At 33.7% G+C, this 15023-nt stretch overlaps 2 protein-coding genes across 3 annotated transcripts; both read left to right on the top strand.

Moving 5' to 3' along the window:
- Nucleotides 1–1870: 1870 nt before the first annotated feature.
- Nucleotides 1871–4053, top strand: epd (ependymin). The gene is made up of 6 exons (XM_065293588.2): nt 1871–1992; nt 2202–2236; nt 2532–2666; nt 2799–2985; nt 3509–3593; nt 3719–4053. Exons 1-6 carry the CDS (start codon nt 1908–1910, stop codon nt 3840–3842), a joined length of 651 nt encoding a protein of 216 aa, XP_065149660.1. The 5' UTR covers nt 1871–1907; the 3' UTR covers nt 3843–4053.
- Nucleotides 4054–6890: 2837 nt separating this feature from the next.
- On the top strand, nt 6891–13356 carry panx1b (pannexin 1b). Of its 2 annotated transcripts, none has more exons than XM_065293589.2 (7): nt 6891–7103; nt 9039–9175; nt 9311–9513; nt 9931–10136; nt 10340–10650; nt 10903–11044; nt 11661–13338. In XM_065293589.2, exons 1-7 carry the CDS (start codon nt 6923–6925, stop codon nt 11744–11746), a joined length of 1266 nt encoding a protein of 421 aa, XP_065149661.2. In that variant the 5' UTR covers nt 6891–6922; the 3' UTR covers nt 11747–13338. The 2 variants fall into 2 exon arrangements, with proteins under 2 accessions (XP_065149661.2, XP_065149662.2); XM_065293590.2 differs by having other exon boundaries at nt 6904–7033; nt 11661–13356.
- The last annotated feature ends 1667 nt before the right edge of the window (nt 13357–15023 follow it).

Here is a 15023-nt window from a genome sequence, read left to right as displayed (position 1 = left end):
TTAAAGTCAGAATTCTGACAATAAAGTCAGAATTCAAATTTTGAGTTTAAAGTCAGAATTCTGAGAATAAAGTCAGAATTCAAATTCTGAGATTAAAGTCAGAATTCTGAGTTTAAAGTCAGAATTCTGAGATTAAAGTCAGAATTCTGAGAATAAAGTCAGAATTCAAAAAAAAAAAATTCACCAGTGGCCCTAATCCTCTTCCGTAATAATACATGTATACTGTTCTTTTGCAGTAAAATATTGTTCAAATTATGGTTTCTGTAAATAAAAATACAAGTCACCATAAATCTATGGTGAAAACCATAAAAGGATGTTCCAGCAATTATCTGTGTGACTCTTTACATATTTCATTAAATAATTATGTTTCCTATGTTTCATAAAGTTACATACATTAGGGTGTTATATGTTACATTTTGTGTTGCTTAATACATTTTCATAGCATGTTTTATCATCATGGTGTTTTGTGTTTGTTTAAATGACATACACCAACCATCTCTACATGCATTGGCAATGATCTATGGAAAGGCCTTTAATTAAGTGGCCGTTGATTTTACTACCTGTGTTACAAAGCAGAATTTTTTACACATTGTGTGTGTCATGACATTTAACGCATTATTTCATGTTAAAATAAATGAAAGGGGCAACACAATTTGTGTTAAAAACAGTGATGGGAGTAACGCGTTACAAAGTAATTCCGTTACTTTAATTCCACTAATTTTAGCGGTAATGAGCATGTAACAAAGTATTTTTTTAAACCAATTAAGGCAGTTACAATTTTTTATAAAAAAAATTTGCTCAATACCGCTAAAAGTAGTGGAATTACAGTAACGGAATTACTTTGTAACGCGTTACTCCCATCACTGTTTTTAACACAACTTGTGTTGTCCCTTTCATTTATTTTAACATGAAATAACACGTTAAATTGCATGACACACACAATGTGTAAAAAATGAACACATCATTTTTTACAGTGTATGTGATTAACTTCTGTTAACCAAAAGAACTTTACTGTAAGGTGTTACCTATTCGACTTTCCCTCAGTCCAAGCCATAGGACATCTTTATATAACTCAATTTACTAACTTCCTGTTTGTATTTTCAAAAGGGGAATACTGTTTGTATCGCTTGACCGCTCCAATCTCTGTCAGGGTGGTTACCTGATCATGGGCATAGTCTAGATTGCTTACTGATCAGAGTCAAAACTCTATTAAATTCAGTTTGATTTATATAGCGTCTTTCCTATTGCACATTGTTTCAAAACCGAACAATCATAGAGCCTAAAGCCTATTAATTAACTTAGGACTGAAGTAAAACACACTTCCTCATTGTACTGCATTACAATTGTTTATAGCAAACTTTATATAAGAAACTTTAAATAGTGTAGTTTTCTGATTTAGTACTTTTCCAAGACAGACCAGACAACAGAGAAAGTACCAGATGGGCTTTTGTTTTCACACCTGTGTAATTGAGATGTTTTTGTTTTCTTAAATTTTTAGATTGAGAACTTAAGTCAGTGAACTTCTGCAGTGTAATCATCACCTCACATGAACCTCATAAAGCCCTCATGGGATACAACACCAACAGTCTCGGGACTTGTGCTCCACCAGAATGGAGCCTGCACCCCTGAGTGCTGATCAGAGGCCAGACAGGGGATTGTTTGTTGAAATAAAATTTTTTGGACCATATTTGATAAAGGTAACTCGTGCCAATTGTGTAGTTCCGGCGTTCAGCCTCCTCATTTGCACATACAATAGGCAATGTGATTTCGAGGTGAACATCTTTTGTTTATTGCATTGCTGGAGGTCCTGAGTAAGAAGGAGGGGGAATTTATTTAGGGTGCAATCGAGGGTTATATATAAGAAGCATGAGGGTGGATGTGTTTGGACCTGAAGAAGTTGAAGAGCCATGATGCATACAGTCAAGCTGCTCTGTGTGGTGTTTTCGTGCCTCTGTGCCGTCGCCTGGGCGTCATCCAATCGCCAGCCATGTCGTAAGAGATTTATTAATTAATACCTGTACAATTGTTATATCTGTATAATTGTCCAGAACTAGAATGGGAATATTTTGGTTCAAGTAAATGCTCAGGTTTGCATTTACATTGTCAGCCATTAACTTTTGGAGAATTTTGGGAATTCCTTTTCCAAGCTTAAAATGATGACGCAGTGTAATAACTGTTACTTTTTTGTATTTCTTTCGCAGATACACCACCATTGACCAGTGGAACATTGACAGTGGTGAGTTAATATATACGTTTAAAATATATAGAACCTGCAAAAATACAGAATATGCAAAATCAGTTTAACTTCTATTGAGATATACAGTTAATGATACTGCTCAACGATTTTAGTAAAGAGGACAAAATCCTATCAAGAAATATTAATTGTCTATCAAAAAAAATGATTTATTAACTACAGATAATAAAACAAAACTGTGCCTAACATGCAAATAAATTTTTGAAACGCTAAAGTTGAAAGCTAGATAAGTAACTTCAATTTTTTCTAAAGCTGACTTCTATTCTGTCACATTCAGGTTTCAACAGGGGGTCATGATCTTGCATCTGGAGAATTCAGTTATGATTCCAAAGCAAATAAATTCCGCTTTGTGGAGGACACTACTCACGCAAACAAAACTTCTTATTTGGATGTGCTCGTACATTTCGATGAGGTAGGATTCATCAATTCTCTTAATTCCACATCCTCTTTCAGTTTAATTACAGTTTGTGTTTTTCTCAATATAAGCTATTTTTAAATCAAAATAATTTATAAAAAAGCACATTTCTGTCTTATACAAACACAGGGCCTGCTTTATGAGTTGGACAGTAAAAATGAGAGTTGCAAGAAGGAGACTATGCAGTTCCGTAAGCACCTAATGGAGATTCCACCCGATGCCACTAACGAATCTGAGATTTACCTGGGCAGCCCCTCCATCACAGAGCAAGGACTTAGAGTCCGGGTGTGGTCCGGGAAGTTTCCTGAACTTCACGGTCATTACATATTTTACTTATTTTGTGCTTGGTCTCTATACACTGTAAAAAGTGAAAGCTGCTCTACTTAAAAAACTTACTTCAATTGGTAGCACTCAATAAAATCAAATTTTATAAACGTAAAATTTCTAACTACAAGTGAAGTTGAAAAAAAGAGTTAAATGTTTTGGCGTTACAAATTGAATTTTTTTTTTTTAATTTATCCAACTTTTACTTTTTACAGTGTACTGTTCATGTGTTTTCGTATTGAGAATTAAGCAGTTGTACTGAAGGAAAACTGAAATGGACTTACACATAATAATATGTGACCCTGTCTGTGAAAACCCAGCTGAAGTCATTTTCTGTTTTCTACATAAAATCACATAATATAAAGAACATTCTGTGCAAATATAACCTTGATATCTATAATATTGACTAAGTAACTTTGATGCCTCTCTCATAGATTATGAGATTGTAGTCTGGATTTCACATACAGGGTCACATATTAACATTTTATTTCTTTGCTTTTATTTATCCTTTTCAGCGCACTACTCCCTGTCGACCACTTCTTGTGGCTGTCTGCCAGTTTCGGGCTCCTATTATGGTGAGAAGAAGGACCTTGTCTTCAGGTAAATTAAAGAAAAAACTGTTGCAGACTGATTGTAAATAACAGAAAAATTTAAAGATCTACATATTGGATCCTGTATGGAAGTATAATGTAATGGTCATGTAACCGAGCAATTTTCTGTACCAGTTTCTATAACGTTGAAACTAAAGTTGATGACCCACAAGACTTTGTGCTACCGGCCTACTGTGACGGTGTGCAATTTGAGGAGGCACCAGATGACCACAGCTTCTTCGACCTGTTCCATGACTGAAAGAAAAGTTGATGCACAAACTGCCAAAAAATGGCTTCTCACAATTATAAAAAGCATTTAAATAAAAAATATTTCCTGTATTCATCTTTCTTTCTTCAGAATGCTTACAGTTTCTGACATTATTACAATCTTTTCTAAATAACTTTTTGTCTTTTGCAACTGTTTCTTCACTTTGATGAAGTCAATAAAGCTAAGCTTTCACTGAAAACCATTTTGATGTCTATTTGAACTTTTTCCACCCAAACTACAGAAAAGACAGATATAGGCCTACTTTGTTATGCAATGTAAGTCGCTTTGGATAAAACCATCAACCAAATACAAAAATATGAATTCAGAAACGTGGCTTTAAGTTGTGATCATGATAAGATTTTGATGATTAGTGAGGGCATTTACTGGTACTTCACAGGACTGTGTGCTCCCTTCACTTCTTTTCTATACACCAATGACTGGGTTTCAACCCCCCCCCAGATTAAGCGCTAAACGTTTGCAATGACACGACAGTCAATGTTCTCATCCAGGATGGTTTTGAAACTGCTTACAGAAGAGAGGTGTCTGGTGCAGGCTAAACAACACAGGGCTAAATATGCTCAAAACTTTGGAGATGATAGAGGACCTAAGTAAAAAACCCCATCACTCCTCCTCACCACGCTCAAAAGCACTGTGGCAACTGTGGATTCATTCAGGTTTCTAGGCTTCAACATCTTACAGGACCAGGATTGGGAAACCCACATTGTTAAAAATGTCCAGTAAAGGTTGTACTTCCTCAGCCAAATGAGGAAGTTCAGTGTAGTTGATGACACAGTTTTACTCAGCTGTTTTCGAGTAGGTCCTTTGTGCATCTATAACTGACAAGTTTGCCAAATCTGTATAAAAATGATATCAAATCAATTTATATTTTAATGTTACTTTAACTTAAAAACTTAAGTTAAACAATTTCAATTTGTTTTGTTAATTTCAACTTATCACAGTTCAAAACCTATGTAGGTTGAATTAACTTGCATAACTAAAACTTCATGCTGTATCTACAGCTTAATCTACACACAAGATAATCTACTGTTAAAATGGTGTCAAAATCAACATATATTAGTTACTTTAATTTAACAAATTCACAATAATAAACAATTATAACAATGACAAACCTTTGTTTAACGTGTTTTTATAAGTTATGTCAACTTATCACAATCCGAAACTTAAAATAGTAGGTTGAATTGACTTGCAAAAAGTCAAAACTTTATGCTGCATTTTTTTAAATTACAGAAAAGCCTCCTGGTTAAGAGGACCCTATTGTGCATTATGAAAGAATTTTCATTTTATGGTGTACTATGCACTATTTAAGATAACTGAAAGGATTAATGTTCCCCTGGTTAACCTCCAAGACCTAATAAAAAAAAATCTTTATTTAACGTTTAATGTTTAATATTGAATATTTTATCTATTTAAATATTTAATATTTTAACTAAATATTTAAATTAAATATACACAAAATAAAGCTCATTCTAATTCTGATTTTATTTTCATCACTGTACTGTAGCACCACCGTATGGACGATTGAATTGATTTAGCAGTGAGTTTTACTGTACTTACCCTCAAAGTTCCATCTATCTACTACTGTTCTTTGTAAGAACATATTGTGAGCCTTAAACACTATTGTTTCCTTTTTCTTATGCAAACCTAATGCATACAAAAAATCCCGCTGGAAAACAGGCCAATCAACATAACACCGACTGTGACGTTAAAGTCGAGATGTACGCCCCAACATTTTATTACAAATTAAATTTCTTATTATAAAGCTGTTTAGTGAAATTACATAAATGCAGTAGGAATACTGCGTTAGGCTGTGTTAAAATTGATGTTCGAAGGATGAATGGTAAATTAACTATTTCCTTGTGGTTACTGTAATGCTACTAGAACCTTTGGCTTTCCTAATAATAAATACTGAATATATTATTTAAATGTTATGGGGTGTCTGACAATATAGAACAAACTTAGCACATCCTCATCCTCACATCCTAACGTCTCTTAACTGTCTGAGGTTTATAACCTGAAAAATCTGAGGAAAATTCCCAGCTTCAATGGCTGGTGCCTTTAAAATATTTTTTTCACTTCTTATTTTTTCACTTCCTATTTCTTACTTTTTCATCTTCCTTCTCATTTTATGAAAATTTGCTAAATCAACAAAGCACTTGCAAATTAATCAAATGGTACATAACAAACGGAAAAGGTTTTCAAAGAAGCTTAAAAAAATGTGTAATCAAAACATTGCACTCTAAAACATGCTGGTTTATGGTTGGGTGTGGACAAACTCAACCGCTGCTTTAAATAAACCTAAAAATGTCCATATTTTACCCAACCATGGGTTGAAACCTGGTTGAAACCGAAACCATAGACTGTAAAAAATAGGTTGAAACATTTCTGCACTTTTTGAGTGTATTTACCCAGATTTTCCACACATTATTTTACACAAACTTCCCTCAAAAAAAAAAAAAAAAAAAAAAACTGTATCGTTGATTCTCAAAAAATCGCACTGGTCATCTATAGAGGGGTTGCAAGTTTACAAACATTGCAGGGTGCGCGCGCAACCAAGGGGCAGAAAGACCGATTGGTGAGCTGATCTGCTACTGCAACAACCTTAATTATTGAAGCGTTCTTTAATGTTTGTACATAAATAAGACTTGATTTTAGTTGTATCTGTTTTTCTGTCTTTATTTTTGCAGTGTTACTGTGATACATGTATGAATTATAATTTTATAATTATAATGCTAGTAACGTAATAGTCGCATCTACTGGTATGTTAACATCAGGCACCCAGCACTGACTCTGTTGGTACTATTTTCCACGCAAAAATTCCTTGGCATTTTGACTTACAGACACCGCTACTAGCATACAACACAATGCACGTCTCTTCTTTCTGCCCCTCGGTTGCGCGCGCAACCAGTTAGTGACGTCGCCGTGCAACAAACGTTTTTGTAATATTCTGTATAATTTCTGATTCTCTTTTGTTCATATCGTTGATTGGTAAGCAGTCCACGAAAACTCCGCCCACCGGAAGTAGGGCGGCACTTGTCAAATACGGTTGAACAATGGCTATAGCGCACGTTGCGACCGAATATGTATTTTCAGATTTTTTATTAAAAGAATCGAGTGACTCGAAGTATAAAGGCGTGCGGCAGGAACTGGCCCTGGACAAACTGGTCAGTTTTATCGCGGTCGGGCTTCCTTTGTTACTCATCTCACTCGCTTTTGCACAAGAAGTATCTGTGGGTCAGTAAAAGCATTTAATCGCTATCTTCATTTCAGCAAAGGTCAACAAAATGAACATAGAATCTGATAAATTACGTGAAATTAACCATTGTCCTCAGTTAAATGTAGTTTGATATTTGCAGAACAATCTTTTAATAAAAGAAACATTGATATAGATCTATAAAAACTGGTGAGTGGTTAAAGAAAAATGTACACTTGCAGTATTTTAAGGTGTTTGTTAGAAGAGACAGATGATGTTTGCTTTGTTATTTACTAATGGATGACTTGATCATCTGTTTTGTTGGTAAAAACAGAATGGGGCGTCACCGTGCTGTTGTAATGCCAGTTCACAACATGAATAATGCAAAATTACTAATGCAATAATTAGTAAACTAGCGAGAATATATTACATGTGTGTATATATTATTTTATGAATTTTATGAGAAATCGTTTGCCCTGCACAATGTGAACATGTCTTTTGTTTACATTTCTTTTATTTCACTGTTGTTCAGTGCTCGTTGTCTGTCAGTAATTTTTTTAACTTCTTACACCCTGAAGCTATTTTGGGGATTTTCGCATGGATTTGGCCTACCCAATTTCAAAAGCTTCCCATACCCACATGCAGAGGTTTACATACAAAAGTTTGGTATCATTTTGCAGGTAACCCTTTGAAATTACATAAAACACTGTTAAAAGTGCTCAACATGGTTGTATGTGATATCAGTCCTCTAATAAACACAAAAATAAATAGGCGCTTTTTGATGTTTTTTTCTAAAGTTTTTATTTGAAAGTATATAACTCTGGTCCTGGGTATCTCAGGTCCCTGCAGACAGTTTTGTTTGATTCCAGCAATTGTCAGCTTACAGTGGAAAATGGAATTTTTTCTCTATCATAATGTATGCAAAAGTTATTTTACTCCAACTGATGGGAGGAATAATACGCTTATGGTGTACAATTTCTGCCAAAAAACATTTGAAGTGCTACCATAACCACATACAGTGGAATAAATGCAATTTCTTTATATCATTTTAAAGAAAACCCTTTGAAGTTACATAAAAAGCTGCTGTTTGTGACAAATATTGTTATTTATGTTGTTTTTCATATGATGAAACACAAAAATTTTATTTTTTATGTTGTAAACACTGTCTTTGATAGTATATAACTCTGGTTCTGGATGCTCTAGCGGACTGCAGACAGTTCTGGTTGTTAGCAGCAGCAGACAGTAAACACCCAAAAAAAGAATGAACTCTTTATCATGTCGCATTCAAAAGATATTCTTATTTTACTGAAGGGTGCGGAAATACATTTTTCATAAAAATATTAATTTTTTGTTTTGCACATATAATAAAAAGCTAGGGATTAATTATGCAAACAACCAAAGAAAATGCTGTGAATGGACTCATTGTTTAGAGTAGGACCTAAAATAAAAGATGATGTATCATTTGTGGCTATATGTGCTATCTGAGGCAGTTCACACTCAAGTTTCACATATGTTTACAAAAGACCATTTTTTACCTTATTATTCATTCGATGATTGTTGGATATGTGTTGATATTAGAACAAAAATAATGCTGTAGCCTTATTCCCGAGAGTGAGAGCTTTCATTTGATATAAGGACTTGCCCATTTTTGTCATTTTTGAAAAATATGAAATATGTAAATATTAAATGATATAATAAAATATTGGGGGGGTGATAGTGTAAATTAAGTGTAAATAACTTTCTTACAGTAAAAGATATGTCAAAGTGATGCATATCTGCAGAAAGTAGAGACTCTAAGCTTTCAAACAGTATCTCATATGTGTTACTGGGGTCCATGACGGAGCATTAAAGATTAAAAGAATCTTTTATATTAAGTCAAAATACGAAATTTTGGACCCGGGACAGGGTCCTCAGGGTTGAAGAGGTTAAAGGGAAAATTCACCCAATCATAATTTTCTTCATTCCCTCCCATTTAGGTACCCAGATCACGTGTTTTGCACCCTCTAGCTTCTCAATGCGACAGGCTTCATATGTAGACTCCTTCTGCTGGGCTGCAATAGAGAGTCACTCAACAGAGGATGGGGTTAATAGCGTCCCCCTACAACTACACAAGGTAATAAGGCCTACTGTATGTTATACTGTATTCATTACATGGATGGAATGTCATTTACATAAGTGATTAACAACAAAGTTAGTCATATTCAACTATTATTTTTATCTAATTTTTTCTCTGTCTTTTTATCTGCAGTTCTTTCCTTATATCTTACTGCTGGTCGCCGTCATTATGTATATCCCAGCTCTCTTTTGGCGTTTCACGAGTGCCCCTTCCCTCTCCTCTGACCTCTGTTTTATCATGGAGGAACTTGACCGTTGCTACAATCGTGCCATCCGCCTGGCCAAGAGCCTTACGTCCAACCTCGATGGCAAAGACATAGCAGAAGATCCACATGGGTACATTAACACTTAATCATTGAATGTTATCAATATCAATAAACAGAGGTCTAGTCATAATAAAATTTCATTAGCAGTGCAAAGGTCATGGTTTTGTTTCCCATGGAAAATACACATATTAGTAAATTGTATACCTTGAATGCACTGTGTCGCTTTGATTAAAAGCATCTGCCTTTACATACATCTTAAGGTGATGCATTAATTTAATTAACTAATCTTCCTATCTTGAAATGATGACATATTTCCTTTATTTGTTCTTGCTTGAGTGTTTGCGGCTGTTTTGCTATTCTACACTTCCTTTGTATCTCCTTTACGTCTTGAGAATCAATCCTAATCCAAACTTGAATATCCTTAATACTAATCTTATCCCTAATCTCTCTTTTTCTCTGTCTCTCATGCTCTCGCTTTGTCTCTCAGTGGTATTGAATTGACTGAAGGTTGTTTTAAGTACCCTCTGGTAGAGCAGTACCTAAAAACAAAGCGCGCATCAAAGGCTTTGGCAGCAAAATATCTTCTTTGTCGAATTTTAACGCTCCTCACTTTACTCCTGGCCTGCGTTTATCTGACCTACTACATCTTTTGGGTGTCACCCAGTGACCAATTCTCCTGTAACCTGCGGACAGGTGTGTGTGTGTGTGTGTGTGTGTGTGTGTGTGTGTGTGTGTGTGTGTGTGTGTGTGTGTGTGTGTGTGTGTTTTTGCATGCATTTAGTGCATCCCAGAAATAAGGTTTGTGTATATATATGAGGATTAGAATGTGCTTGTCTTAGTTTGCTAATTATTTGCTATTGTTGATTGTGCTGAATTGTGCATATTTTTTTTCCCAGGTATTTTATCAAATGAGAGTGGGATACCAAAAGCAGTGCAGTGTAAACTAGTAGCAGTGGGGGTATTCCGCCTCCTAAGCTGCATTAATCTGGTGATGTATGTAGTGTTAGTACCGGCTGTGGTTTATTCTGCCCTCCAACCTTTTATTGAACACCAGCATGCCCAGTGCCTCCAACCATACCGCCTGCTGCCTGCTTTCGGGCGTAGCCTCGATTTGCAGCCTTCTGCACGTCGTTATGATGACCTCAGCATATATCTTCTTTTTCTGGAAGAGAACTTAAGTGAGCTTAAGAGCTACAAATGTTTGCAGGTCAGTGTACTGTATCTGTGTGTTTAAACGGGTTAGTTTGTCCAAAAATAAAAATTAGCCCATGTTTACTCACCCTCAAGCCATCTGTGATGCATACGTCCATCATCTTTCAGACTAACACTTTTTAGAAAATGGGGTAATTTTAATTTTATGAACTATACCTTTAATGTACAGAGCCATTATCTTATGTATCTGTTTAATTTCTTTGTCATGGCCTTTTTTCAGAATTAGAATTTTTGTGTGTGTTTGCAGGTATTAGAATTGCTGTCAGAGGAAGGAGAGGCACCGTTTGACACCATGTGTCTTCTTAGGACTTTGGGACAAGTAAGGACTGACATGGTGGACAGAAAACAACCCCAAACAGTCAATGGTGAAACTAAGACAGAACAAAATGGTGAGTGTGACACTGGTGAAGCAAATTCTTTCAAATTCAAAACCACACACATAACACTCGCAGTTAACATACACACATCATAAAACACACATTTTAATGCACATTAGGGTTGAGGATGTGGTTAGTAGAGTCAGTTGAAATGTACTTGCTCAGGTCATTCGAATGTTTGTTGGAGATCATCACAATAAATTATAAGCAGATATAAAGCAGACAAAATCTGCATAATTATTTTGCATATATTAAGCATCATCAAAATAAAAAAGCTTATACAGGTTTAGAATAACCTTAGTAAATAATGACAGAATTTTTATTTTTGGGTGAACTATCCCTTTAAAATGACGTAAAGTAAAACATAAATTAGCAAATTCTTAAGACCTACAAGTCAAATACACTACAAATACAAAAAAACTAAAGCATAGGATAAAAAAAACAACATTTTGAATCATGTTTTGGCTGTCAACTATAATAAAGACATTAAATGTCATGTGGTTTATTTCATATGCATTCTTTCTGAAATAAAACAACGAAACATCAAAAAATAAATTCAGTGTTGTTGCATCATCTGTTACCAAAGCATCTCATAATGTGTGTATATTTATTTATGTTTTATCTCTAGATGTTTCTTCTCTTCTGCTGGATGATGCAGTACAGCCTGAGAAAAGTTGCGGTTGTGTGAAAGATGTGAGACACAGGGTGGTCTGAAGTACTTTTTGTTTGATTGATACATATAATATAATAATCGGTGTTTAAAAAGCTATACGGATTACACTGTGAAAGGAAGTCTATAGAATGCCACTGCACTGATAAAAAAGCCTGTGGCTGTTCATCAATATTAAATAAAAGGTTTAAACTAATCGCAATTAACATACAAGGTTATGCAATGCTTGAGACTAACAGTGAGATATTTAAATGTTTACATTTACTAAAGGATAAAGTTAACATGTGGGTGGCCAGATGCAACTAAAGACCTGCACCCGCACAATTGATATGCATGTAGGAGCCTTGTCACTTATAATGGGGTATAGACTATGTTTTGCGATCAAACAAACAAGAAATGTTTTTCTTTGTTGAAAAATACAACAATGCCTTCAATGTAAAAAAGTTGTTTTGACTTAAAAAAAAATACCTGGTTGCCTTTACTCTAATTTTGAGTTAATTAAATTTCATTTTAAGGCAGCGTTAGTAACTTACTTTTCACTTACTTTTACTTAACATTTACTAAAGCACGCAACTAAAGACTGCACCTGCATAATTGATATGAATGTTGGGGGCTTGTCAGTTGTAATGGTGTATAGAGTATGTTAACTAATTACTAAAACATTTTCAGGCAACCTGCTAACTTTTTTAGGTTAAACCAACACATTTTTTACAATCCTTTTCTTAGGGCTGTTCTCCAGATCCAATATATGCATCCTTTATACTGTGTACCATGCCAGATTTTTCAGACGTAACTGCCGGAATGTAATATGACCCAGAGAAAGTGTTTTATTGGTTTGTTCAAAGCCAATACTTCATTACTTCAATAATTGAATTATTATATGGATCTTTTAATATAAAGAAAAGCGTTTATTGCTCAGAGGCAGCAGTCAAGGGTTAAGATACAGTAGGAAAAACAAGAAATATTGCTTAATGCACTGAAAAGCATTATTCAAATAAGCTGTAATGTAGGTTTAATACATTTATTTCAAATATTTTTACTTTTGTATATATGAGAGCTGTTTTTTGTATTAAGTTGAATATTTTACTATCTTAATTGTGTAGTTTCTTTTGTTATCGCTAAATTGTTTTATATTATCCAAAAAAAAAAAAAAAAAAATGTTTACATGTTTCAGTTATTTTCTTTGTTATTGTTTGTATAATTTCATACTGTACCTCTTTAGCCTGAAGATATTAAGATATTTAATGTTGCATGTCTTGAACAATTCAACTATTGTCAGACAAGTTGCAAATAAATACATTTATGCACTTCCGGTGTCATTTGTTTACAGCTAACTCACTTCATCATCATGCACTCCAACAATTTTGGAATGATCTTTTTGACAGTTTTAGGGCAAAATTGAGTTACACATTTATAGCGTTTACTAACAAGCAGACATACCTCACATTGTACTTCACGTTATATATGTAATCTCACAAAGGATTATACTGTATGTCTTCCCATTTTGTATATTATGAGTAAAATCAGATGTAGTTTGTGCTTTTGATCTGAGAGTATTAGCCTCAACCTCTGTTAACCCTTGTATTGTGTTCGATTTTTGTGATGATTTTAATGGACCAGGTCGAATTGACATTAATTGCATTCAATGCAATTCTCTAAATATCACATTATGAAAAACAAGAAGGAATTGGGTATGAACAGGACTATTTTAGTATCAGTATTTGTCATATAAACAGTTAATATTAAAAGTATGCATTTAAGCACAATTTTTAACATGTTTGTTTTAACAAATGTTAAAAATAAACTGTAAAATAAACGTAACATTTAAAAAAATATATTTACAATGTTTTATTATTCTTTTATTTACATGTATGTTTAAAACATCTGAAAGAAATCTGAAAAGTGTTGACATTGATGTGCACACATCAAGCATATGCTTTCTGTCTTGTTGCATTGCTTGTTTTGGTGTCATTTTATTGTGTGGCACAACTTGCATCTTTTTCCCTCACCTATATTCAACTCTGGATTTTCTGTGGGTCTGAATTCATCTGCTTCATGGTGTTTCATATACATTTAAAATAGAAATAATAGTTCACTTTTAACTTTTCTGTTTCTGAGGAACTCAGTACTGAAAAGAGTGTGGAAAAGCTCACTTTTCCCTTTCCAGGGTAGTAAAACGCCAACGTATGCACAATAAATGTATTAATTTGTGTTTATACAGTTGTCTTGGAATAAAAAATATGGGTCAAATTGACCCGCAAACATCAAAATCATAAAAACATGATGTGTACTGTACACAAATAGTGTATCCTCAGTTTGCATGCAAGCTCATGGCCATAAATGAGAAAAAGTCACAAAATGTCTAGAAGAAAAGATAATGTAAATAATGTATACTGTAAATTGTAAATAGAAATGATCACTTTTAACATCTATGTCTATAAAAGTCTTTTTCAGTGCTGAAAAGATTGAGATTGAATTTTTACCCCATTTCAGTATAGTAAAAAATACACTGAAGACATGTCAAATTGATCTGTGAACATCAAAATCGTTACAAAATTAATTGTATACACTTTAAAACATATCAGTGTATCCTAAAATCACAGGTTAACTGGTTTTCAAAAGCTTTAAAAAGTCAAATTGACCTGGAACATAATATAAGGGTTAAATAACCTGCACTGTAAAAATAACGCAGGATGGAGTAAAAAAAAAATGGTTTTGCAAGTCAATTCAACCTTTTATTTTAAGTTTTGACCTGTGATAAGTTGACATAACTTATAAAAATAAGTTGATATTGTTTAACTTAATTTGTTAAGTTAAAGTAATCAAAAATATTAGTGCTGGGCATAGATTAATCTAGATTAATCTCATACAAAATAAAAGTAATTTTTTGCATAATATTTGAGTTTGTGCTGTGTGTAAATATGTATATTTATTTATAACACACACACACATAGATATATACATTTAAGAAATGTTTTATTTATATATCATTTATTATTTATATATAATATAAAATATATAAAAATATAAATAAATATATATACACACGTAATTGTATTTTTTTTTTCTTAAATGCATACAATAATGCACAACACACAGCACAAACTCATATATTATGCAAAAAATACTTTTATTTTCTAGATTAATCTATGCCTGCACTAAAAAAATATGTTGATTTGACAAAATGCTGCATTATTAACAGCGTGGATATCTGAATAACCTTAATGTTTGGTGTAGTTTGCTATTTGATCTTTAAAATCGTGGAAAGTATTTTAGCAAAAGGGTCACACTGAAAACGTCACAAACATTGCTAATTGGACT

Source organism: Paramisgurnus dabryanus, chromosome 5, assembly GCF_030506205.2.
Source record: "Paramisgurnus dabryanus chromosome 5, PD_genome_1.1, whole genome shotgun sequence".
Classification (NCBI taxonomy): domain Eukaryota; kingdom Metazoa; phylum Chordata; class Actinopteri; order Cypriniformes; family Cobitidae; genus Paramisgurnus; species Paramisgurnus dabryanus.
Note: the sequence above shows the minus strand (reverse complement) of the source record. Positions and strands in the feature narration are given on the sequence as shown.

Excerpts from the sequence above, each read along its gene's own strand:
- epd (XM_065293588.2), top strand. The coding sequence starts at position 1,908 with ATGATGCATACAGTCAAGCTGCTCTGTGTGGTGTTTTCGTGCCTCTGT. Across the intron at positions 2,986-3,508 it reads GAAGTTTCCTGAACTTCACG|CGCACTACTCCCTGTCGACC; the intron begins GTCATTACATAT and ends TATCCTTTTCAG. Across the intron at positions 3,594-3,718 it reads AAGAAGGACCTTGTCTTCAG|TTTCTATAACGTTGAAACTA; the intron begins GTAAATTAAAGA and ends TTTCTGTACCAG.
- panx1b (XM_065293589.2), top strand. The coding sequence starts at position 6,923 with ATGGCTATAGCGCACGTTGCGACCGAATATGTATTTTCAGATTTTTTA. Across the intron at positions 10,137-10,339 it reads CTCCTGTAACCTGCGGACAG|GTATTTTATCAAATGAGAGT; the intron begins GTGTGTGTGTGT and ends TTTTTTTCCCAG. Across the intron at positions 11,045-11,660 it reads AACTAAGACAGAACAAAATG|ATGTTTCTTCTCTTCTGCTG; the intron begins GTGAGTGTGACA and ends TTTTATCTCTAG.